This window comes from Sturnus vulgaris, chromosome 17 (assembly GCF_052056855.1).
Source record: "Sturnus vulgaris isolate bStuVul1 chromosome 17, bStuVul1.hap1, whole genome shotgun sequence".
Lineage (NCBI taxonomy): Eukaryota > Metazoa > Chordata > Aves > Passeriformes > Sturnidae > Sturnus > Sturnus vulgaris.
Window position 1 is genome coordinate 2,166,475 of NC_142259.1, and position 26,322 is coordinate 2,192,796.

The 26,322-nt window shown below is 48.4% G+C and overlaps 1 protein-coding gene across 1 annotated transcript; it reads right to left on the bottom strand.

Annotated features, from left to right (window-relative positions):
* Positions 1 to 3,558: 3,558 nt before the first annotated feature.
* On the bottom strand, positions 3,559 to 6,203 carry LOC148221783 (uncharacterized). Its single transcript, XM_088174815.1, has 4 exons — positions 6,057 to 6,203; positions 5,369 to 5,569; positions 4,949 to 5,038; positions 3,559 to 4,665 (listed from the first exon to the last, which is right to left on the bottom strand). Exons 1-4 carry the CDS (start codon positions 6,201 to 6,203, stop codon positions 3,559 to 3,561), a joined length of 1,545 nt encoding a protein of 514 aa, XP_088030941.1.
* Positions 6,204 to 26,322: the final 20,119 nt, after the last annotated feature.

Consider the following 26,322-nt stretch of genomic DNA (forward strand, 5'->3'; position numbering starts at 1 on the left):
CAGTTCAACTGGCCTAGACATTGCAGAAAGAGAAAAGTGGCCAAAGCTTTACCTTTATACCGATTCATGGATGGTAGCCAATGCTCTGTGGGGATGGTTAGAGAGATGGAAAGAGGCTAACTGGCAGCGTAGAGGAAAACCAATTTGGGCTGCCGAAGAGTGGAAAGACATCGCTACCCGGTTAGAGAAATTACCTGTGAAGGTTCGCCATGTAGATGCCCATGTTCCCAGAAGTAGGGCTAATGAAGAGCAGCAAAACAATCAGCAGGTAGATCAGGCTGCAAAGATAGGGGTGTCAAAGATAGACCTTGATTGGGAACACAAGGGAGAGTTGTTCCTAGCACGATGGGCCCATGATGCCTCAGGCCACCAGGGTAGAGATGCCACCTATAAGTGGGCACAAGACCCAGGGGTAGATCTAACCACGGACAGTATTTCTCAAGTTATCCATGACTGTGAGACGTGCGCTGCCATCAAGCAGGCCAAGCGGGTGAAGCCCCTCAGGTATGGGGGGCGGTGGTCCAAGTACAAGTATGGAGAGGCCTGGCAGATTGATTACATCACACTGCCCCAGACACGCCAAGGCAAGCGCTATGTACTGACCATGGTGGAAGCCACCACTGGATGGTTGGAGACCTACCCTGTGTCTCACGCTACAGCCCGTAACACCATCCTGGGCCTTGAAAAGAAGGTCCTTTGGAGGCATGGCACCCCTGAGAGGATTGAGTCAGACAATGGGACTCATTTCAAGAATAGCCTTATCAACACTTGGGCTAGGGAACATGGCATTGAGTGGGTGTACCATATCCCCTACCATGCACCAGCTGCAGGGAAAGTGGAAAGGTACAATGGACTGTTAAAAACCACCTTGGGAGCATTGGGTGGGGGATCTTTCAAAAACTGGGAGCAGCATTTAGCAAAGGCCACTTGGTTAGTTAACACCCGGGGTTCCACCAACCGAGCGGGCCCTGCCCAGTCTGAGTCCCTGAATATAGTAGATGGAGACAAAGTCCCAGTGGCACATATCAGAGGTTTGTTAGGGAAGGCAGTTTGGATCAATTCTGCCCCGAGAACAGACAAACCCATTCGTGGGATTGTCTTTGCTCAAGGACCAGGTTGTACATGGTGGATAATGCAGAGAGATGGAACAACACGATGTGTGCCTCAGGGAGATCGGATTGTGGGGTGAGGCAGCATGAGATAGAAGGAAATGTGTAAGTGTCAAAGGTCTGAGCAAGTGAGATGGAAGGAAATGTATTTGAGTAAGTGAAAGAGGGAAATTTCTACTTGCTGAAGTTTTTACATGCTGTTTAGTATGTTCACGATATGGAGATAAGGGGTGGAATGTCCTAGGGTGATGTTATGGTGTTTGTATCTCCAATCGTGTGTTCTGATTATGTTTGGTATTATGTCCTGTGCTTCCAGGACTGACTCTGAGAGTGAAGCTTTGTTTTGTCTTGTTATCAGCCGGCTCAACTCCCCCATGGTCTGTGTTTAGGAGAGGTTTTAGCTCGGTTTGCTTGCTTGCGTGCTTGCTTGCTTGCCTGCTTGCTCGCTTCTGTCTCTTTTTCTTTCCTTCACTTTGCCCTTGCTTTTTCCTTATTAGTTAGTTCAGCTAGGCAGTCCAACTTTTTCCCTGGACTGTTTGCTTTTTTCCACCCTTTCCTCTCCCTCTCCTGGATACCATCTGAACCTGTTCTGGACGGGGACCTGGGAAACCCCAAGAAACACTGGGAGTCTACACTCTGTCACCTGCAGCTGTCATTCCCCAGCGCCAGAGACTGATAACTGGGCGACCACTCGCCAGAGAGACTGAGTTTGTCATCCCTTCAGAACGGTGAAAGAGGTTTTTTTGTCAGCTGGTGTTGTCTTTTTCCTGTGCTGGGGAGTGTTTTGCTTGTTAAATAAACAGGTTTTTTTCCCCACTCTTCTCTGAGGAAATTCTTCCCAAACCCGGTGGGGTGGGGGGGAGGAGTCGTGGGGTTTTCTGTCTGGGGGCTCCTTCTGGAGGTTTTCCCCCAAATTTGGCCTAAACCAGGACGGGGGATATGGTGGCATTTGGGGGTCTGGGATTGGCAGCTCTACATGATTGGAGGTCAGGAGGAACCCTGAGGGGGGCTCTGGGGGGGTTTAGCGAAGGTTTTGGGGTTCTTACAGGACCGAGGGTGGCTGGGGGGTTGGAGGTGCTGGAGGAATTTGGGGACGGATGGTTGGGAGGTTTTGAGGGGCTGGGAGACAACTGACTATGTTTGGAAATGGGGAGGAGCTTCAGGGCATCTGGGGGGAGGTCTGGGGAGCTTTGTGGGGGCTAAATGGGCTGGGAGATCTTCAGGAAATCTGGGGAGGCTGGAGGAAATTTGGAACAGGGGAGATATAGGAGGGCTTGGGCAGCTTGTGGGTGACTTGTTCTATATCTCTGAAAGTGGGGAGGGGCCTGGGTGAGCTGAGTTTGGGGCCCCTCCTGGGTCCCCCCCAGGCCACACAGCTGAAGCCATTTTCTCCTGCCATCTGAGTGGGGGCTTTAGGGAATCCCATCTTCCTAGGGTGCAGGCTCCCTTCCTGATTTTGGGGACCTCCTGATTGTGGGGTCCCCTCCCCAGGCCACACATCCGAGGACATTTTCTCCTCAGAGCTGTTCCAGTTCCTGCTGTGAGGGGAGGCCCTTGGGAGTGCTTGGAGCTTGGGGGAGGAGAAATCCCCCTGCCCAGCACCAGCTATTCCATGGTCTTCCATCACCCTCCCACACCCTTGTCCTCTATGGGTGGCACTCCACTGCTGGGGGGGAGCTGGGGAGGATGCTGGGGGCTCTGTGGGGGGATATGGGGGCAGTGGCCCTCCACCATCAGGTACAAGTGGTCCTGGGGTGGTCCTGGGCCAGGGCTAGGGGAATCTGGCAGTATCTGGAGGGGACTGAGGGGGTCCTGGAGAGGTCTGGTAGGGGATATAGGGGGAGATATGGGGGGAATATGAAGTGATCAATGAAGCTGAGTCCTGAGTGGGGATATGAGAGAAGAAATGGGGAGAATACAGGGAGTACAGGGTCCTGGGAGTGTCTTGGAGGGGAGATATGAAGGGGCACAGGGAGCTGAGGGGTTTCAGGGAGTCCTGGAGGGGCTGGGAGGGGATATATGAGAGGCATATGGATGGTACATAGTCCTGGGTGGGAGATATAGGAGGGTAGACGTTCCTGGGGGGGTCATGGGCAGGCTGTGGGAGGAGATCTGGGGGCAAGATATGGGGCAACAGGGAAAATGCATGGATGCAGTTTGGCCTGGTTTGGAGGAAGCACAAGCAAGGCCCTAGGAGTAAACTCTTTATTGATGGAACAAGGGTTGGGCGTTGCCATTTAGAGGCTCTCCAGCTCTCCTGCCACACACCTCGCTCGCCTCAGACCAGCTTTGGGTTCACTGATCTGTGCTGTGCTCTGGCCTGGGCAGGGGGCTGGGGACCCTCTGGAGGGACTGGCTGTTGGGAAAACTGTGGTTCCACGGAGGGGAGAGTGTCCTTATCAGGACAGCTCTCCTCTCCACCTTGGGATGTGGCTGGGTTTGGGACAGGTCACTGAAAATTCTGTCTGGGGGTCAGTGCAGGCCTACGCCAAACAACCCATACTAATACAGAGTGAACAATCCGATCTGCCATGGTCCTTATGTCCAAAGTGTTGCCTGAGGTTGCTGGGTTCCTTTCTCTCACCAAGTTCTCCTTCACCATTGCAGGGTACTCGGACTCCATGATTTTGGCATAGCCAGTCCCTTCTTGGAGCTGTGGTCCTAAGGCAGGCAGCTTTACACCTGAGCTTGCTTCATGGCTCTGTCCTTCCAATGCTCCAGAGGTTCCTGGCTGCATCTGTCTGTTGGAGACCTTACCCTTGGAAAACTCTGGGATTTGGGTGTACTCACAGCTGGAGTCTCCTTCAAACTGAGAAGCTACCATGGATTTCAAGAGGCAGCAAACATTCTTAACAACCTGGATGGTGAGATTGTCAAGGCAAGCGTGTAAATGTGCTCTGTCTGAGGAGGCTGCTTCAGCTTCCTTGGATACGTCTGCTTGGGTGGCTTCTCCATCAACAGGCTGCTCCTTCTGCCTGGCTGCCCTCCTTGGCTTAGAAGCTTTGGGCTCCAGACAGTCCCCCAGGCTCTCCAACACCATTGCTAGAAGCTCTCTGGCCACCATTTCTATTTCCTGACGGTGGTCTAGAAGTGTCTTTGCAGGCTCTGTTCTCTCGCAGCTGCTGAAAACACTTCCTCTGATCCCCTGGGCAGCATTCCTTAAAAAGTTGACACGCTGGTTCCGGGGAACCTTCAGCCTCACAAACACTTTGTACACAATGGTCTCAACCAGCTCTTGGAGCTTCTGGGCTTCTGCTGCGGTCAGCTGCTCAAGGACAGGTTTAAAGAGGCCGTCAGCAGTGCTGTCAGGCTTCCTCTGGGAACCAGCAGCAGTGCCCAGCTCAGCTCTGGAGTAGGTTTGGCCCTTGTCTGAAGCTATTTTCCCTCTTCTTAATCTCTCTGATTTCAGGGGGGTCTTTTTGCTCTTCTGTGCATGTGAGCAAGAAGGTTTCTGAGGCTGTGGCCGCTGCTTCCGCCGGCAGGAAGTGTCAGCGTCAGTGGTTCCTGGCAGTTTGGGACCATCCTTTAATTTGGCCTGAAGTGGCAGAAGCCCTTCCTGAAAGGTGACACCAGGCTGTGGGTCATGTTGCTCGGCCCCTGCGTGCTGAGGATTCCCGCAGGCCAAGGCCAGCACTCAGCTTCAGCCAGGCCACGAGGGCAGGAGAGAAGGGCTTCCCTCAGCACCGCGTGTGCCTGCACATGGCCCTGCTGCCCGTGCCCAGCTCAGTGCCCTGCGCTGGCTCAGCTCCCAGCTGCAGAGTCCTTTCCCCACCACAGCACCCGGCCCAGCAGCACAGCCCTGCACAGTCCTGTGGCCCTGGACACAACGCTTTGCCTACCTCTTGCTGCCTCAAGATCTTCTGTAACTGCAGCTTGATCCTGGTCAAGTAGTGCCTGTAGTCATTGAACTCCTTCAGAGTGCAAACCACCTATGGAGGGATGAGGGCAGAATCCCCCAAAGCCTGTCAAGCCACACGGACGGCCTTCCCCAAAACAGCCTGACCCCAGCAGGAAGGGAGCTGCCCCCAAGCCCTCTCCCCATATCCCAGTGTTGGGGCCACTGATGTCCCCTTAGCCAGGGCTGAACAGGCAGCGTGGGGCAGGCTGAGAAGGGCAGCACCGGGACTTGCCAGGGGAATGTTGGCTCTGCTTCTGCTCCCAGGGACACAAGCGCATGGCCCTGCAGGCGGCTGCAGCAAGGGCTGTGGGAGCCGTGCTTGAAGAGGGCTGTTCTAGATCAGCCCAACACCCAAACCTACCTTTTTGTCAAGGGTGATGACGCCCCGTCTCTTCAGCATCCGCAGGATGTCCTTGCGCTTGTGGTAGTCCCGAAGGTGAGGGTCATGAAGGCGGTTGTATTGCACTGGTGGTGCAGGGTTGTGGATGTAGGGATCATCCAGGTTGAAAGAAGGACATGGCCCGTTAAGCTGTAAGAGACATTTCCCAGAGTATGAAGCCCAGTGCTTGAAATACAGCCAGTGGAGAATGGACAAAACAAGTCTCCTCAGTTTAGGCAGGCCCAAGGGCTGTGTCAGCTGCCTCTGCCTTTGTCTCCAGCAAGACTCTGCCTTGCAGTGCAAGCTGGAGGAGCAGGAGGAGGACAGTGCATGCATTCCCCAAGCAGAGAACCCCAAACTCTTCCAAATATGCCAACAGAATAAGCAGGAGAAGGTTGGAGTTTTCCTCAAAGGTGCACCAGAGTGTGCTCGAGATGGCAGGATGAGCTGGAGGGGCTCATTGCCCTGGCACCTGGACAAACAGAGCTGCCTGCTGCAGGCAGGACCTGGCCACACGCATGCACAGTGCCAGAAACCAGTGAAGAGACTGACAAGTGCTTCTTCTCTGTGTTCCAGGGAGCCTGGAGTTTCCCTCTGCTGCCCAGCCCTGCCTGACTGTAGGGCTGCAGCTCCTGCTGTAGAGGAGGTGGCCACAAGAACTGTGCTTGATGGGGACCCCATGAAAGAGGAGAGCTTTTCTACCCTCTTTTGCTTCCTTTACCGTTTCCCCCAGCTTTCCCCTGCAGAAGACAGTCTTGGACTTGGGCTTCACATGTATCTTGACTCCGAGTGGGAGGTCCAGCAGGTCAGAATCCATCAGCCTGGTGGCTCAGTCTTCCAGGGGTGAAGTTCTGGGGCTGAGCTGGGAAGACACAGACACTCAGCAGTAGCTTCATAAGCCTCCTGCACAGCAGGTGCAGGAGAGCACAGGTCCTTAGGCCCTAGAGTAGAACCCCCGAGCCCCAGGCTCCCCAGCTAATCTCTCTCTATCAGCCCTCTGCTCTCCTTCCCCTAATTCCCAGTGCACTCAGCAGTGCCTCTGCCTTTTGGCAGGACACCAGCAGTGAGCTGGAGGTCCCTGGCTCCTTCCAAGAACTCTCATGGTGCTGTGATGCTGAGCAGTGCTCCACAGCTCCTTCCAAGGAGCTTCCCACGCTGACTCCTCGTGCTCCAGAGGTCTCCCAGGGATGGAGCATTGTTACATCACGGTGATGTCACATCACCGCATTGTCACATCACCGCACTGACATTGTGTCACACGGAAACTGCCCACCACACCTGGGGGGGAGGGTGTCCCACCTGGAGTCCCCTTTGGACAGCCCTGTGGGCCACCCTTTCTGTGTGACCCGGCAGTGAGAACTCCTGTCCACAGACCCCTTCCCCCTGCCCTGTCCTGTCATTCTGTGAGGCAAAGCGTCCTCACCAGCAGGAAGGAACGGGAGGAATTGCCACTCCAAAGATGCGCAGTTTGGGCGCTGCTTTTCCCCCTTTCCCTTTTTAGACCTTCTTCCCTGTCATGGCCAAGCAGCCACAACTGGGGAAATTGCAGCAAACTGGATATTTGGCCTATCTCTGCAACATGAGATTCCTCTGTTTTGAGAAACAGAAGAGAAGCCCGGGCTGAGGGAAAGCCCTCTCCTCCCCTCTCCTCCCCTCTGCTCCAGCTCCCCTTCAGCCCAGACAGTCTCCCCTGCAAGCAAGAGAGGTGCCCAGCAGAGCTGGCAGGACCAAGGCCAAGGAGCCTCTGTGGCCTGGTGGCATGGTGTGACACTGGGCAAATGTAGAAGAAAGAAAACAATTCAATGGAGGGTTCAGGAGTTAAAGACTAGGAGAAAACACTGCAAGGGCAAAACAGGCTCAACTTAGAAGTACAAAGTTAGTTTATCACCAACAAAATCAGAGGAGGATATTGAGAAATAAAATGAGCCCTTCAAAACACCTTTTCTTCCCCCCAGCCCCTCCCTCCTTTCCACTGACAGCACAGGGAGACAGGGTGTGGGGGTTTGGTCAGTTTGTCACCCAAGGTTTTCTTCCACTGCTCAGGGAGAGGAGTCCTTGCCCTGTGAGATCATGGGGTCTGTCCCATGGGAGAGACAGTTCTCCGTGAACTTCTCCGGCGTTGCTCCAATCTCACAAGCAGCAGTCTGCCCAAAACTGCTGCAATGTGAGTCCCTCCCACGGGCACACAGTCCTCCCAAAACTGCTGCAGCGTGGGTCACTCATCCATGGGGTGGAGTCCTCAAAGGACAGGCTGCTCCAGCCTGAAACCAGGGACCTTCTCTCTCCACCGGGGCTCCCACTGGGTCACAGCCTCCTCCAGGTATCCACCCACTCCGGCATGGACATCTCCCCCACAGGCTGTGGGTGGATCTCTGCATCCCTGTGGATCCCCATGGGCTGTGGGGGGATCTTTGTATCCCCTGTGGATCTCTGCATCCCCTCTGGATCTCTGAATCCCCTCTGGATCCCCATGGGCTGTGGGTGGATCTCTGCATCCCCTGTGGATCTCCAGGGGCTGCAGGGGTACAACTCTTTCACCATGGTCCTCACCATGGCCTGCAGAGGAATCTCAGCTCTGGCACCTGGAGCACCTCCTCCCCCTCCTTCTTCACTGACCTTGGTGTCCCCATATTTTTTCCTTCACATGTTTTCACCTCCTTCTCCTCTTCTCTAGCTGGAATTAAAACTGTGCATGCTCTCCTTTGTTTCATTTTCTTCTTAAACCTTTTATAACAGAGGTGTTACATGATCCCTAATTGGCCCAGCCTTGGCCCGTGGCATGTCCATCTTCAGAGCCATCAGGGTTTGGCTCTGCCAGACATGGTGGAAAGCTTCCAGCAGCTTCTCACAGAAGCCACCTCTGTGGCCGCCCTGCTACCAAAACCAGGCCGTGCAAAACCAGCACCCCTGGTGACCCCTGCCAGGGCGGGCAGTGGCAGCACAGGGGCCCTCCCCGCACGGGGCTCGCCGGCCGTGCCCCTACCTCCCGTGGTGCCGAGATTTCTTTCGCTGAGGGAAACCCATTGGGCTCCTCTTGCGAGTCGAGGCCTCGGTGTCAGACAAGTCGGCCTTCAGCCTGCCCTGGTTCTTCTCTGCCAGCGGGCACCCTGAGAGGCAGTAATGGGCTGTGAACCTCCCCGTCACATGGCCTGACCCATCGCAGCCCGGCGTGGGGCATTTCCTAGAGAACAGAGGGGACACAGGAGTTGGGCCCAGCTTGGAGCAGCACCGGGTGACGAGCCAGCAGGGCCACCCACCCTTCTGTCCCCGAGCACGGGCAGCCATAGCCCTGGCCATGGAAGGCAGAGGAAAGATGTGCTGAGCAAATTCCCGAGGCCAGGCTGCTGGGGCAGGGGCAGGGCACAGCCAGTCCCTCCACGTACAAACCTTGGCCCTCTGCCATCCTGTGCTGGTTTGAAAGCAAAACCAGTGCGAGACTCCAAGTCAGTAATACAATTTAATAGGAGAAAAGAGAAAAAATAAAATACATGCAATAATAGAAAAGAAAAAACCACCGACAAAGTCAGAAATACAACCTGACACCCTGTCAGTCAGGGTGTTGGTAGCAGTCCGTATAAATGGTTGTTGCAGTCCTCCTGGATGAAAGATGTGATTCAGTTGAAGCAGTGCTCCTGTAGAAGGTGCAGTTTTCCTCCGAAGATCCAGCGATGATGATGTGGAAAAAAAAGGTCCAACTTCCCTCTGGGATCCAGTGGAAAGGACTGCCTTCGTGTCCCAAACCCCAGTTTTTTATCTGGGTAGGAAAGGTGTGTCTCCTGCCCCTGGCTGGGGCATCTCCCAATGGGATGGTGTAATCTTATCAGTCACACAATAGGACTTAATGGCCCATTAACAGAATATATCTTCTGGAGGAAGGATGGGTTGTGAAAAGATAACGATGATCATCCCCCTCATTTGTCAGATGGCACATTAGCAGAGGATATCTCCCACAGAGATAAGGATCACCACCCCTCCCACATTTCAACAGATGGTGATAGAATACACATTTTTGCATAGTACCCCAGGACAACTATCCATGCTGTGGATTAAATTTCTAAGATACCTATGATGTGGATTTAATATCTGTGATGTCTATGATGTCTATGATGTGGGTTTAATGTCTATGATGTCTATGATGTGGATTTAAAGTCTATGATGTGGATTTAATGTCTATACTGTCTATGATGTGGATTTAATGTCTATGATATCTGTGATGTGCATTTAATTTCTATGATGTCTTTGATGTGGAATGAATGTTGATAATGTAGATAAAATGTCTATGATGTGGATTTAATGTCTTCACTGTGTATGATGTGGATTTAATATCTATACTCTCTGTGATGTCTAGGATGTGGATTTAATGTCTATACTGTCTATGAAATGGATTTAATGTCTACTATGTCTATGATGTGGATTTAATGTCTATGATGTCTATTTTGTCTATGATGTGGATTTAATGTCTACACTGTGAATGATGTGGATATTATTTCTATACTCTCTCTGATGTCTATGATGTGGATTTGATGTCTATGATGTGGATTTAATGTCTATGATGTCTATGATTTGGTTTTAATGTCCATACTGTGTAGGATATGGATTTAATGTCTATAGTCTCTAGGATGTCTATGATGTGGTTTTAATTTCTAGATTGTCTATGAAATGGATTTTTATGTCTATGATGTCTATTATGTGGATGTGATGTCTATGCTGTCTATGATGTGGATTTAATATCTATGATGTCTATGATGTGGATTTAATATCTATGAAAATTATGTTGTCCACAATGTGGATTTCTGCTCTATACTGTCTATGATGTGGATTTAATGTCTATGATATATTTGATGTCTGTGATGTGGATATAATGTTTATACTGTCCATGATGTGCATTAAATTTCTATGATGTATATGATGTGGATTTTATGTCTATGATGTCTTTGATATCAATGATGTGGATTTAATGTGTATGATGTGTATGATGTGCATATAATGTCTATGATATGGATTTAATATCTATGATATCTATGATGTAGATTCATTATGAATACTGTCTATTATCTGGATTTAATGTCTATGATGTCTATGATGTCTATGATGTCTATGATGATGATTTAATGTGTATAGCTTTTATGATGTGGATTTCATGTCTAAGACATCTATGATGTTGATTTAATTTCTAAAGTCTCTATGATGTGTATTAATAACTATGAAGTCTATGATGTGTATTTAATGTCTTTGATGTCCATGATGTGGATTTAATGCATATGATGTCTATGATGTCTATGATGTGCATTTAATTTCTATGATGTCTATGATGTGCATTTAATGTCTATGATGTGGATTTAATATCTATGATGTCTTTGATGTGGATTCAATGTATCTGATGTGGATTTAATGTCTATACTGTCTATGATGTGTATGATGTGATTTTAATGCTTGTACTGCACATGATGTAGATTTAGTGTCTCTACCGTCTATGATGTCTATGATATGGATTTAATATCTCTACTGTCTATGATGTTGATTTTATGTCTATGATGTGGATTTAATGTCTATGATGTCTATGATGTCTATGATGTGGATTTAATGTCTATGATGTGTATGATGTCTATGATGTAGATTTAATATCTATGATGACTATGATGTGTATTTGAGATCTTGTTTACGTTTTGTGTTGCCAATTTAAATAAACTTATTTTTCCTGTTGTGTGAGAGATTCAGGAGCAAAAGAGCAAGGCAGGCCTAAAACTTGAGAGAGTATAAAAGAAAATTTATTAACTACACAAACCAAGAGAAAGGAAAAAAAATTCAGAATAAGATTTTTCCGATGACTCCTTCCCTCCCTCTCCCAATCTTCATAACAATAAAACAAACATATAACAAATACTTCGGTCAGTGCCTAATTTAGTCTTTCTCAGTTCACTTCTGGAGAGAGAAGCCTCTTCTTGTTGAAGCTGTAGGGATTTTTCCCACAAGAAGGAAGGAGACAGTTCTCTTGTGGTTTTATCTTTCACGATTTGCATCCGCCTGGGAACCTGCAACCGTGATGCTCCTTCTAATTCCACAGCCGTCCCAAAACTGTAGATGTGGGCCATGTCTGTCTCATGGGGTATTACTTTTAAGAATAAAATGTTCGACAGCAAAGATTTTCTCTGTCTCCTTTCTCTCTGCTCAGGCTTCATCTTCAGAAAACTAATATCCTCTTCTTTTCTCAGGGCAGAAATTCTCAGCACAGGTGCTCTTTGGTCAAATCATCTATTAAATGGAACATTTCCATCCCCCCATGTCTCTTTCCAAGGTTTATAGGAATATTCAGTACATCAGTTCATCCCTACAATTTTACAAAAAGATTTTCAGCCATTTCAGCGTCTTCTCATTCTACTAAAGAGTTAAAGTTTAAGACAACTACAAAAGATGGGCCAGGCTCAGGCCGTGCTGGGGGGGCAGCTGAGGTGTTAATCAGCCATACTGTGTATGATGTGGATTTTATATCTATGATGTCTATGATGACTATGATGTGTATTTAATGTCGGTAATGTCAGTAATGAGGATTTAATGTCGATGATGTCTTTGATCTGGATTTAATCTCTATGATGTGGATTTAATGTCTATGTTGTTTGGATGTGGATTTAATATCTATACTCTCTATGATTTGGATTTAGTATTTATGAAGTCTATGATGTCTATGATATGTTCTAATGTCTATACTGTGTTTCATGTGGATTTAATGTCTATACTGTCTATATTATCTATGATGTGGATTTAATGTCTATGATGTCTTTGATGTGGACTTAATGTCTATAATGTCTATGATGTGCATTTAATGTCTATGATGTGGATTTATGTCTATACTGTCTATGATGTGAATTTAAAGGCTATGATATCTATGAGGTGCATATAATGTCTATACTGCCTATTGTGTGGATTTAATATCTATACTGTCTATGATGTCTATGATGTGGATTTAATGTCTATACTGTCTATGATGTGGATTTAATGTCTATTGTTGGAGTCAGTAAGTCAGGAGTTTCTCTGAATCCTTGAGGGAGAGGTCAGAATGCAGGGATTGAGTTGAAACTTTTAGATGGATTGAAGTATATTAGGCCTCTCACTTATAAGGCAGAGGTGAAGACTTAGGTTGTAACATAAGAGAGAGAAAATAAGTGAGTAAATGGAATAAGTTTGAAGTGCTTTTAGTGAGTAAAAGGTCTTAGATGCCTGAGTAGTAGTACATGTTCTAGTGGAGGTTGAAAAACATACTAGTGTTTCCTTAGTGGCTCCAAGAACCTAGCTTCAGACATAATAGAGTTCGAGTTAAGAATATTGCTTACATTTTTCAGTTAGAACAAGATAGGCCATGAACGTAGTCTATACATAGCCTGGCGTGCTAAGAAACCAGAATTCTAATAGGTTAAGGAGTAGTGGTCCGAGTTTGTGTCTTAGCCAGCTGGAAAGTTTCTGTAAAAGAACATGCATCAGGGAGAGCTGGGGCTCTATGCCGGGGCTCTATGCCATGGCTTTATGCCATGGCTTTATGCCATGGCTTTATGCCATGTGCATTTTGCCATTGCATTTTGCCACTGCAGCTTTGCCATTGCTTTTAGCCATTGCTTTTAGCCATTGCTTTTAGCCATTGCTCTGCCTTGCATTGTATTTGCTTTTGAGACTGATGTGCTTCTGCAATAAATAACTTTATAGCAACTATTAGCCTCTTTGCTTTTTACATAAAAGAAGAAGTAGCCCGACAGTGTGGGTGCACAGGAGGCACCCGGAGGTCCTTCTGAAACCTCACATTTGGTGCCCCGTGTGAGGAATTATTACCCTCCCAGAGGCCCAGAAACCTCACAGTCTATAGTGTGTATGATGTGGATGTGATGTTTATGAGGTCTATGATGTGGATTTAATGTCTATGATGTCTAAGATGTGGATTTAATGTCCATGATGTCTATAACGTTTATGATGTGGATTTGATGTCTATAACGTCTTTTATGTGGATGTAATGTCTATAATGTGGATTTAATGTCTATGATGTCTATAATGTGGATTTAATTTCTATGATGTCTATGATGAGGATTTAACCTCTATACTGTCTATGATGTCTATGATGTGGATTTAATGCCTATACTGTATAAGATGTGGTTTTTATGTCTATATTGTCTATGATGTGGATTCAATATCTATGATGTCTATGATGTCTATGAGGTGGATTTAATGTCTATACTGTCTATGATGTGGATTTAATGTCTATGATATCTATGCTGCCTATGGTGAGGATTTAACCTCTATACTGTCTATGATGTGGATTCAATATCTATGATGTCTATGATATTTATGAAGTGGATTTAATGTCTATACTGTCTATTATGTCTATGATGTGAATTTAATGTCTATACTGTTTCAGATGTGGATTTAATGTCTATGATGCCTATGATGTGGATTTAATATTTATGAATTCTATGATGTGGATTTAATGTATACACTGTGTATGATGTGGATTTAATGTCTATGATGTTTATAAAGTGGATTTAATGACTATATTATCTATTATTTCTATGATGTGGATTTAATGTCTATACTGTTTCTGATGTAGATTTAATGTCTATGATGTCTATAATGTGGATTTTATGTCTATGTTGTCTATGGTGTTTATTTAATGACTATACTGTCTATGATGTGGTTTTAATGTCTATATTGTATATGATGTGGATTTAATGTCTATAGTCTCTATAATTTGGATTTAATATTTATGACGTCTATCATGTGGATTTAATATTTATGAAGTCTATCATGTGGATTTAATGTCTATGATGTGGATTTAATATATACACTGTGTATGATGTCTATTTAATATCTATGATGTTTATAAAGTGGATTTAATGACTATTGTCTACTATGTCTATGATAGGGATTTAATGTCTGTACTGTTCCTGATGTAGATTTAATGTCTATGATGTCTATGATGTGGGTTTAATGTCTATGATGTCTATGATGTGTACTTAATATATATACTGTCCATGATGTGGATTTAATATCTATACTGTCTGTGATGTGGATTTAATATCTATGATGTCTATGATGTCTATGATGTGAATTTAATATCTATACTGTCCATGATGTGCATTTAATGTATAGACGGTCTATGATGTGGATTTAGTGTTTCGGTGTCTGTGATGTGGATTTAATGTCTATGATGTCTATGATGTTTATATCATGTCTCTACTGTCTAAGAAGTGGATTTAATGTCTACACGGTCTATGATGTCTCTGATGTGGATTTAATATCTATAGTGTTTATGATATCTATGATGTGGTTTTAATGTCTATACTGTCTGTGATGTCTATGAGGTGGAATTAATGACTGCGATGTCTATGATGTCTATGATTTGGATTTAATGTTTATGCTGTGTATGAAGTGGATTTAATATCTATAATGTCTATGATGTCTATGATGTGTATTTAATTTCTATATTGTCTATGATGTGGATTTAATGTCTATGATGTCTATGACGTGGATTTAATGTATATACTGTCTATGATTTGGATTTAATTTTTGTTGTGTTGTGTCGTTTAATTCTAATTTTTCTCATATGTTTTTGGTTTGTCTCAGTTTCATCCCCCTGAGTCATATATGTAATGGTTAATCTTTTCCCGCCTCCCCAACTGTCCTTCAACCCTAAACCACTCCCAGTTTCTAGATCCTTCCCTGTCCCTCACCCTAATCCCTGCAACTAGCCTTGTCAATCCTCCCTGAACCCTGCCCCAAGTTCAAGAAAGTTCTCCCTACTTCGTTAAATGATTGGTTGTTGAACCCCGGTTGACACCCACATGTTTCCCTACTGGTTCAATGTATCCCTTCCCCCGCCTTCTGTACCTCCCGCTGTTAACCGCAATTGGTCGAAGTGTGTACCCTCCCCTTGTGCCTCCCCCGTATTTAAGCCTGTGCAGAACCTCTCAAACCTCCTTTTTGTAGTTCCCTCTCCCAACCTCCAGACCTGCTACCTGCTCCTCCAATAAATTCCTTCCCCCAGAACCGGGAAAGGTCTCTCCTGCGCCTCTTGGTCCCTCCTAGACAGATCGCCCAGGCATAGCTATCGCTATACCTCTTCTGCGGCTCCCAGAGTGGTGCCGGGGAGAGGCCACTCACCAACGCGGGCTTCTTGGAGCCAGCCGGTAGCCCAGGTGAAGTGGGCACTGGGTGGAAGACGAGTCAGTTTGGCACCCAACGTGGGGCCACTTTTCTGGTGACCCCACTAGGAGCCTCTAAGATCTGAGGATCAGAGGTGTTGGGTGTTGACTACCCCAGTTGGAGCAGGCCAGGTCAGCCGTGCTCCCGGGGAGAAGGTGGCAAACCTCTGTGCCCAGAGGACCACTTTTGAGGGAGGGACCTCCCGTTGCAGCTCCAGTTCCAGAGGCCGACGGAGCCGGTAAGTATCCCCCAAAGGGGTGAAGGGGGGCTAACCGATAGGCAGGGTGGGGTACACTGCCCTAGGTGTGGGGGCCCTTAAGCCAAAAGGCTGCTTGTCTGCTGTGGAAAAACACCCTTGCCTTTAGTCCCTGAGGGTAGGGACTCACTGGCCCTGGGACCCTTATTTTTAGTTTATTGTGTTCTCCTTTGCTGCAGCAGTAGAGTGAGTTTGCTGTGTGGGTACGAGGGTACACAATGGGTGTAAGACTGTCAACACAGCAGCGGGAGATGTTTCTCCAAGTTGTGGGTACCCTGGAGGGAGGGAAAAGAAAGTTTTCACGGGGTTCGTTTAAAAAGTTCGTAAAATGGCTTGCTTCCCAATTCCCCGGGGTGTCACCCCAGCAAATGGAGTCAGTCTCATTTTAGGGACACGTGGGACAAAGGCTCATGGCGTTGAGCAATCAGGGCGACACCTCCGTAGATCGGTTTTTCAGTTTATACATCCAAATTCGTACAGTTGTAAAAGAAAAGGCGGGGAAGGGAAGCAAGCCATCCTGGGTTCCCCCAGTTGTTCCCCCCTCTCCTAACCCTCGTTCCTGTCCCTCTTCCCTTGCCTCGGGGGACCCGAGATGGGCAGCTCAGCAACGATCGCAGGCAAGCCCAGCCAGGGAGACCAGCCGTTGCTCGCCTGGCCCCTCTCGGTCCTCCCGATGCCCTAGCCCAGGCGGCAAGGCGCCAGCTGTCAGGGAGCCTTCCCCTAATCCCTCTTTCCATAGTTCAGTCTCTCCCAGTTGTACCCCAAGTTCTACCCCAAAACCTGTTTTGAAGAGTTGCAAAGTTTGTAAATGTACCCCGAAAGCCTCTCCCGCTCCTACCCCAGGCTCTACCCCAAAAACCCCAAAATCAGTCAGGTTCCAGTCATTCCCCCCGGAGCCACAAAATGGCCTCCTGGACTCCAGTGCACAAGATGGCGCCGGCCACGTGTCATGGCCGGTCCCTTGTGCTCCGGCTCCTTCTTCCCAGAATCCCTTCCTCATTGATTCATACCCTCCCCCTCTGCCTGTGGCTCCCCCCCCACCCCATGTCCCAACCCCTTTCTGTTCCCACCTCCTTCCTTGAGTCCTGCCCCTATCTCCTCCCACTGGAGGGATGTTCCTCCTCCCCAGTCTCCTCCTCCTCCTCCTCCGACTAAAACTCCTCCTCCTACTCCACCCCCAAAGAGGCGGCCCCCGACCTCAGCAGGTCCCGCCCATCATCATGAATGTTGCCAGTGTTCTGGCTCCTCCTCGGTGAGCGGTCCTGCCCCTCTGCTTCCGACTTCCGATTCCCACGCCCCTCCTTCCGGTTCCCACGCTCTGGAAGCCAGAAGTGACAGGCCAGGGGATTGGAATCCGGAACCAGAGACCACACTCATTGCCGCACCGGTTTTTTATTCTTGGCAAAGGGGTATTCCTAATTGGTGGCCATTTGAATATTCCCATAAAAGGGAGATCTGTAAGGCACAGAAGGAGTTTGGGAGAAAGAGTGAATATTTTAAAGGCCTATTGGAAGCCACTTTCTCCTCCAATATTTTGATCCCTAGCAATCTGAAATGATTGTTCAGATGTCTCCTCCTATCAATTGAACACAGATCAATAATGGGCAGGGGCAGGGGGAGGCGGGAGGAAACACACAAGCAAAAAAAACTAACTGGGGAGCGCGAGCCTGCCTTGCATGAAAATAAAAATGAGGCGGGCTGTGAGGGGGACCTTGGGGGGGCCGAAACTAATACCAGATGTGACACTCCCACCGGATCTGATATTTATCAGACACAACGAATAGCGCCAGGGTGGACTCCTTGTCCTCCCCTGAGCTTGGCCTTGACACATAACACCCTTTTTGAGACGCACGACTGGCAGTTGGTGTCGGTAAGACCCACGTCACCGGGTTTGTTTGCCGGACTCGACTACACATATGTCGTGCTTGGGGATACAAAGTGTACCCCTCCGGAGATTGAAATCGTGCCGCAGACGCAGCTTTTGTGTCCGGACGGTTTCTCTCTTCTGGCACGGTGCATCCAGCCACCGTACTTCCTGCCAAAGGAACAACTAATAGCGCAGGCGATTCTGGTGTCCAACACCATTGTGGCGAAGCTGGCTAATCCCTGCGTCTATTGGGCGGAAGTCATTGGTGCGGATAAACCAATCATTGGATGCGGACTCCGTCGGGGTGAGGACTACTTCTACCTCGACGGACTCTTTGATACAGGAGCAGATGTGACAATTATACCAACCGAAAATTGGTTGTCACATTGGGAGTTGCAACCTGTGGCTGGAAGAAGACAAGGAGTCGGGGGGGTCCAATTGGCTCGGCAGTCAAAAAGTGTAATCAAAATTGAGGGACCTGAAGGGCAGGTGGCTAATGTCCGCCCTTTTGTTATGGAGTATAAAGCTCCCTTGTGGGGCAGAGACGCCATATCGCAATGGGGTGTCGGTATTGAGATCCCCAAAACCCTGCGGGATTTTTCCTAGCTGCCACTGTGGAGCACCCTGTCCAGAAACTGAATTGGCTATCTGATGGATAGATCAGTGGCCGCTTAACAAACAGAAATTGCAGGCGCTCAATGAACTCGTGGAGGAGCAGTTGGCCAAAGGCAACATCGAACCAACCCGGAGCCCCTGGAACTCTCTGGTCTTCGTCATTAAAAAGCCGGGGAAGGACAAGTGGCGGCTCCTTCACGACATTCGTGAAATAAATAAAAAAATAGAAGACATGGGGTCTCTGCAACCAGGTATGCCCTCTCCTTCAATGCTGCCGCAAAATTGGAATTTGGCAGTCTTAGATATCAAGGATTGTTTTTTTCCAAATTCACCTCAACCCCGAAGACGCGCCACGGTTTGCCTTCTCGGTTCCCTCCATCAACCCGGAAGCCCCAGTGAGGCACTTCCATTGGCGGGTACTGCCTCAGGGCATGAAGAACAGCCCCCAGTATCTGTCAATGGTACGTGGCCTCATTGTTGTCTCCTGTCCGTGCCAAAGCAGGGGAGGCCGTCATCCTGCACTATATGGATGACGTGCTAATTTGTGCCCCCACGGATGACATGCTGCAGCATGTCCTTGACCTTGTCATCGAGGTTTTGATCTCTGCAGGGTTTGAGCTCCAGAAGGAGAAAGCTCAGAGGATGCCCCCGTGGAAGTATCTCGGGCTCCAAATTACCAACAGGACTGTTGTCCTACAGAAATTGGCAATTAACACCAAGCCAAAAACCCTTGCGGATTTCCACCAGCTATGTGGGTCATTGAATTGGGTCAGACCCTGGCTAGGATTGACCACCGAGGACCTAGCCCCCCTTTTCAATTTATTGAAAGGGGGAGATGAGTTACTTTCTCCTAGGGTGCTGACCCCAGAGGCGAGGACAGCACTGGAAAAGCTAGAGAAGGCGATGGGGTCGAGACAGGCCCATCGCTACCTGCCGAACCTGCAATTTGAGTTTATTATCTTGGGACGGCTGCTGCACCTCCACGGCCTCATTTACCAATGGGACCAGGACCAGAGGGACCCCCTCTTGATCATAGAGTGGGTGTTCCTCAGTCATCAGAGGTCCAAAAGTATCACCAGGCCACAGGAGCTGATGGCGCAGCTGATCAGGAAGGCCAGGGCCCGTTTGCGAGAGCTGGTGGGTTGCGATTTTGCGTGCATTTGAGTACCACTTGCCTTATCATCAGGCAAGCTGCCTAAGGAGGTTCTGGAGCATTTGCTCCAGGAGAATGAGACTCTTCTCTTTGCCCTTGATAGCTACACAGGACAAACATCTGTCCACCACCAAAGTCATAAATTATTTAATTCAAATTTTAATCTGGTTCCTAAAGAAAAATTGAGCCGAGTGCCCCTCAAAGCTCTAACAGTTTTTACAGATGCATCCGGGGCTTGGCACAAGTCAGTCATGACTTGGAAGAACCCTCAGACTCAGCAGTGGGAGGCAGATGTTAAGGTTGTTGACGGTTCCCCTCAGATTGCTGAGTTAGATGCAGTTGTTAGAGCTTTTGAGAGGTTCTCCGAGCCACTCAATTTGGTTACAGATTCGGCCTACGTGGCGGGTGTGGTGTCAAGAGCAGAGAACGCTGTTTTGAAAGAAATCTCCAATCCGAACCTCCACAGTCTGCTCTCGAAACTGATATGTGCTGTCTCCCACCGAGAGCATCCGTACTTCGTGATGCATGTAAGATTGCACACAGACCTGTCAGGCTTCATTGCCGAGGGTAATGAATGAGCGGACACCCTGGCAGTGCCAGCCGATATGGCTAGGCTCCCTGATATTTACCAACAGGCAAAGCTGAGCCATCAGAAATTCCATCAGAATGTGCCTGGCTTGGTACGGCAATTCCAACTAAGCCGTGACCAGGCCAGGGACATCGTGGCCACATGTCCCCAGGGCCAGAAGCTTGGGGTGCCATCCCTGAGCTCTGGCGTAAATCCTAGAGGCCTGGAGAGCTGTGAGTTATGGCAGATTGATGTCACCCACGTTCCACAATTCAGCAGGTTGAAGTATGTACATGTGAGTGTGGATACCTTTTCTGGGGCGGTCTTTGCTTCTGCCCACACGGGGGAGAAGGCCAAGGATGTACAGAAACACCTTGTGCAGGCTTTCTCTGTGTTGGGGATCCCAAGGGAATTAAAATCGGACAATGGCCCGGCGTATGCTTCCACGACCTTCCGGGAGTTCCTGCAGAGGTGGGGAATTAAACATAAGACTGGCATCCCGTATTCCCCTGCAGGTCAGGGTGTGGTTGAGCGTGCCCACCAAACGCTCAAACGAGTCCTGGAGCAGCAACAGGGTGATGCTAATTTCAATACGTCTCATACTAAATTACATAAACCCCTTTTTACCATCAACTTTCTTAAGTGCTCCTTCGAAGAGCTGAGTCCTCCCATTGTGAGGCATTTTGTGAACTCTTCACCATTATGCTTGAGAAAACACCCTCCTGTTATGGTGAAGAACCCGGAGACCGGTAAAACGGAGGGCCCACATGAGTTGGTCACCTGGGGTCGCGGGTACGCTTGCGTATCCACGCCCTTTGGTTTGAGGTGGTGTCCTAGGGTGATGTTATGGTGTTTGTATCTCCAATCGTGTGTTCTGATTATGTTTGGTATTATGTCCTGTGCTTCCAGGACTGACTCTGAAAGTGGAGCTTTGTTTGGTCTTGTTATCAGCCGGCTCACCTCCCCCATGATCTATGTTTAGGAGAGGTTTTAGCTCGGTTTGCTTGCTTGCTTGCCTGCTTGCTGGCCTGCTTGCTCGCTTCTGCCTCTTTTTCTTTCCTTCACTTTGCCCTTCCTTTTTCCTTATTAGTTAGTTCAGCTAGGCAGTCCAACTTTTTCCCTGGACTGTTTTCTTTTCCACCCCGTCCCCTCCCTCTCCTGGATACCATCTGAACCCGTTCTGTACAGGGACCTGGGAAACCCCAAGAAACACTGGGAGTCTACACTCTGTCACCTGCAGCTGTCATTCCCCAGCGCCAGAGACTGATAACTGGGCCACCACTCGCCGGAGAGACTGAGTTTGTCATCCCTTCAGAACGGTGAAAGAGTTTCTTTTGTCAGCTGGTGTTGTTTTTTTCCCTGTGCTGGGGAGTGTCTTGCTTGTTAAATAAACAGGGTTTTTTTCCCACTCTTCTCTGAGGAAATTCTTCCCGAACCCAGTGGTGGGGGGGAGGAGTCATGGGGTTTGCTGTCTGGGGGCTCCTTCTGGAGGTTTTCCCCCAAATTTGGCCTAAACCAGGACAGGTGGGTCCCTCAAAGGTGGGTCCAGCCCTATACTGCCAGTCAGGGGCATCTGTCAGGGCCAACCTCCAGAGATATAAGATACGCAGCGCTTCGTTGTCGCTGGCGCCCCTCCCTGGAATATCAAGGGTCCCCCAGTGGGCAGGGCAGCCCCTTCTCCAATTTGTTTCCCCCCCTTGAAGTTCACGATTTATTTGAGTAACCCGTTTCCTTTTCTTGTTCTGTTTTAGTCAGCCACCCGGAGCCCCAGGATGTGGTATGCCCTTGTCATCTGGGCGTACCTTTGCCAGTCTTTGGTGGAGTGGATAGTCCAGCAGCCGAGGAAAAACGTGTGGGTCACCCTGGCCCAGGCCACGCAGCAGGACCATCTCTGCCTGTCAACTGCGGCAACAGGGAATCCACTTTCAACCTGCCTGGTGGGGATCCCATTTCAGCCTGACGAACATCCCAAAACGATCATCAGTATGAGGAACAACTTGAACGCCTGGCGGTGGCACCCCTCCTATGCCTCCTATCCTATGACCAACCCCCTCTGGGTGTGGCGTGAGTGGTCGAAAGACTTTCCCAAAGCACCCGAGGAGCCTCAAGAATTAGAGTTGCTTGGTTCAGCCCTATCCCCTTTTTGTGTTCAGAATCATTATAGACGGTCCAAACCCGAATCTTACCTAAACGTTATCCAGCCTAACCTTGAGTACAGAGCTGCCGCGTGGTGCAACACCACCTCCCAGACTGAGGGGGCCCCTGTGGACCAACCTCGTCAGCTCGGTAAGGGGGTCTTCTTGATCTGTGGCGACCGGGCGTGGGCAGGCATCCCCTCTCGCCTGATAGGAGGGCTGTGCACCATTGGGCCACTGACCCTGTTTTCGCCTAACCAAACCCAAATTTTGAATTGGAAATCTAAAAACACAAAATTGGCTATCCAAAAGAGAGAGGCACACAATTTGGACGAAAATTGCAACGCAGATGTTTTTCATTGGTCAAAGTCCAAAAGAGTTGCTGTCTCCATCTTTTTACCATGGCTGGCAGCAGCTAAAGCCCTAGGTGAATTGGGCCTCCTAGAGTGCTGGGTAGCAAAACAGGCAAATCTTACGTCTGCGGCCCTGAGCGACCTCCTAGCAGATGAGGAAATTACCAGGCAGGCGACACTACAAAATCGGGCCGCAATAGATTTCCTGTTGCTCGCGCATGGCCACGGCTGCGAGGACTTTGAGGGCCTCTGCTGTCTCAACTTGTCATCTCGGAGCAGCAGTGTCCACTCCCAAGATCCAGCAAATACATGGCCTCGTCACGAACATCAAGGAGGAATCCGAGGACTGGCTGAGAAACATCTTTAAAGGCTGGGAACTTTCGGGATGGCTGGCTTCAGTTGTTAAAACCATTATTTCTGTTGTCCTTGTTATTATTCTTGTTGGTATTGCCATCCCCGTTATTAAGACCTCAGTTATTCGCAGCATCTCGCCAACATCCCAAGTTAACTGCGCAGAGGTTGGCCTGTCCCAGAGTGGGATCTTGAAGATCCCCCAGCTGGTGAAGAAATGGAAGCAATTGAAGAAGAGGAGGACGGGCCCACCTCTGGCGAGGAGTTTGAAAATGACACCTCTGTTTAAAAAGAAAGGGGGAGATGTTGTGTTGTGTTGTTTAATGTTCATTTTTCTCATATGTTTTTGGTTTGTCTCAGTTTCATCCCCCTGAGTTATATATGTACTGGTTTAGTCCTTTCCCGCCTCCCCATCTGTCCTTCAACCCTAAACCACTCCCAGTTTCTAGATCCTTCCCTGTCCCTCACCCTAATCCCTGCAACTAGCCTTGTCAATCCTCCCTGAACCCTACCCCAAGTTCGAGAAAGTTCTCCCTACTTCGTTAAATGATTGGTTGTTGAACCCCGGTTGACACCCACATGTTTCCCTACTGGTTCAATGTATCCCTTCCCCCGCCTTCTGTACCTCCCGCTGTTAACCGCAATTGGTCGAAGTGTGTACCCTCCCCTTGCGCCTCCCCCGTATTTAAGCCTGTGCAGAACCTCTCAAACCGCCTTTTTGTGGTTCCCTCTCCCAACCTCCAGACCTGCTACCTGCTCCTCCAATAAATTCCTTCCCCCAGAACCGGGAAAGGTCTCTCCTGCGCCTCTTGGTCCCTCCTAGACAGATCGCCCAGGCATAGCTATCGCTATACCTCTTCTGCGGCTCCCAGAGTGGTGCCGGGGAGAGGCCACTCACCAACGCGGGCTTCTTGGAGCCAGCCGGTAGCCCAGGTGAAGTGGGCATTGGGTGGAAGACGCGTCAAATTTCTATGATGTCTATGATGTGCATATAATGTCTATACTGTCTAGGATGTGTATTTAATGTTGTCTTGAGTTTGAGTTGCCAATTTGAATAAACTTATTTTTCTTGTTGTGAGACAGAACCAGGAGCAAAAGAGCAAGGCCTAAAACTTGAGAGAGTATAAAAGAAAATTTATTAACTACACAAACAAAAAGAGAGAGAAAAAAAATTTCAGAATAAGATTTTTTAGATCACTCCTTCCCTCCCTCTCCCAATCTTCATAACAATAAAACAAACATATAACAAATACTTCGGTCAGTGCCCAATTTAGTCTTTCTCAGTTCACTTCTGGAGAGAGAAGCCTCTTCTTGTTGAAGTTGTAGGGATTTTTCTCACAAGAAGGAAAAAAACAGTTCTCTTGTGGTTTTATCTTTCACGATTTGCATCCGCCCGGGAACCTGCAACCGTGACGCTCCTCCCAACTCTACAACCGTTCCAAAGTTGTTGATGTGGGCCATGTCTGTCTCATGGGGTATTACTTTTAAGAATGAAATGTTCAACTGTAAAGATTCTCTCTGTCTCCTTTTTCTCTGCTCAGGCTTCATCTTCAGAAAACTAATATCCCCTTCTCTTCTCAGGACAGAAATTTTCAACACAGGTGCTTTTTAGTCAAATCACCCATTAAATGGAACATTTCCATCCCCCCATGTCTCTTTCCATGGTTTATAGGAATATTCAGTACATCAGTTCATCCCTACAATTTTACAAAAAGATTTTCAGCCATTTCAGCGTCTTCTCATTCTCCTTCCTTCTTAAAAACTTAGCTCTTACATCACTGACTTCAGAAATCTTCTTATTCCCTTTCATATTCAAAGGAAAGGCTGGAGGCTTTGCAAATCTTATCTGAGCACTAAAGAGTTAAAGTTTAACACAACTACAAGAGTTGGGCCAGGCTCAGGCCGTGCTGGGGGGGGCAGCCGAGGTGTTAATCAGCCTTTCTGGGGCTGGGCTGCAGCCCCACACTGCTCATGGGCACCCGGGCAGGCCCGGCCCGGCTGGCAGCAGCAAGAGTCGGCCTCCCCCCACGCCAGAGCCGCAGGCCCGTGGAGGAGGAAGCCGTGAAGGTCTTATGACACAACTTTTTCTCCCCCTGGCCATTGAGTCCCCCTCGTTGGCAAACGGGGCCCAAGCCGCCTCCCGAGCCTCCCCCCCCCCCCCCCCCCGCATGGGGGAGAGGGAAGCTCGGGCTGATGTTACCTGCTCAGCCGCCGGAAAGACAAAAAGAGTCAGTTCCGGATTACCTCCTTCAAAATGTGTGTTCACGGAGCGAACTAACTTTCTCTAATTGGCTGTTGCATGTATCCCAACCCCCACAGAGGAAATTCCCTTAGGAAGAATCTCTTCTGAGTTTCTTCTTCCTAAGTCAACCTATCACAAATGTCTACGATGTCTATGATGCCTATGATGTGGATTTAATGTCTATAATGTCTATGATGTCTATGAAATGGATTTAATGTCTATGATGACTATGACGTTTATTTAATGTCTATACTGTCTATGATGTTTATGATGTGGATTTAATGTCTATATTGTCTATGATGTGGATATAATATTTATGAAGTCTATGATGTGGATTTAGTGTCTATGATGTCTATGATGACATTTTAATGTCTATACTGTCTATGATGGCCAGAAGCCACTCGCTTTGGAGAAGGACTATAAAAGAGCAACCCTCTGGAAAAGACCCTTCGAGATCTCTCCACTGATGAAGACCCGTCTACCCCCTGGAGAAGACCCCTGAGATCTCCCCACAGATGAAGACTCGTCTATCGGATGACCCGTGAGGACGCCCGTCTCGTCTGTTGGTAGCTATTTTCCCATCCCTTCCTTTCCTTCCCCTTTCCCTATACTTTGTTTCCTATACCTCTCCCCTTTACCGTAACTGAATTGTTGGCATTTGATGAAATGCATTGCTGTTGTTGAATAAGCTGATTTTCTGCTATTGAATAAACTGATTTTGTCCCCTGCATTTTGCCTGTTTGCACCTTTAAGATCACAAGAACCATCACAACCCCCACTCTGCATTAATAGCGGATCGTTACATTAAATTGGCGTCACGGACAGGATTTTCTGGCAGACAGAAGGGATGCAAGGTTGTGTGTAGTCTGTATCAGGGGAAGGAAGTCTTACTCCAGCCGCACCTAGCTGGCCACCTTGAAAGGGTGAGCCTGTGTAGAAAGCAAGGAGGGTTTTTCTGATTTCCCGCAGACTGCAGACACTTTGGTGTGGAGCATCCCCAGACTCGCTTGAGGGCTCTGTCATCAGAATTTCACAAAAGATCTACTGATGCAAAAGGCGGGACACTGTTGTTGTTGTTGTTGTTGTTGTTGTTGTTGTTGTTGTTGTTGTTGTTGTTGTTGTTGTTGTTGTTGTTGTTGTTGTTGTTTTTTATGATGTTTGACTACTTGGTGTAGTGAAGAGACAACCTGGTGTTTTGTAACTGAGGAGTGCCT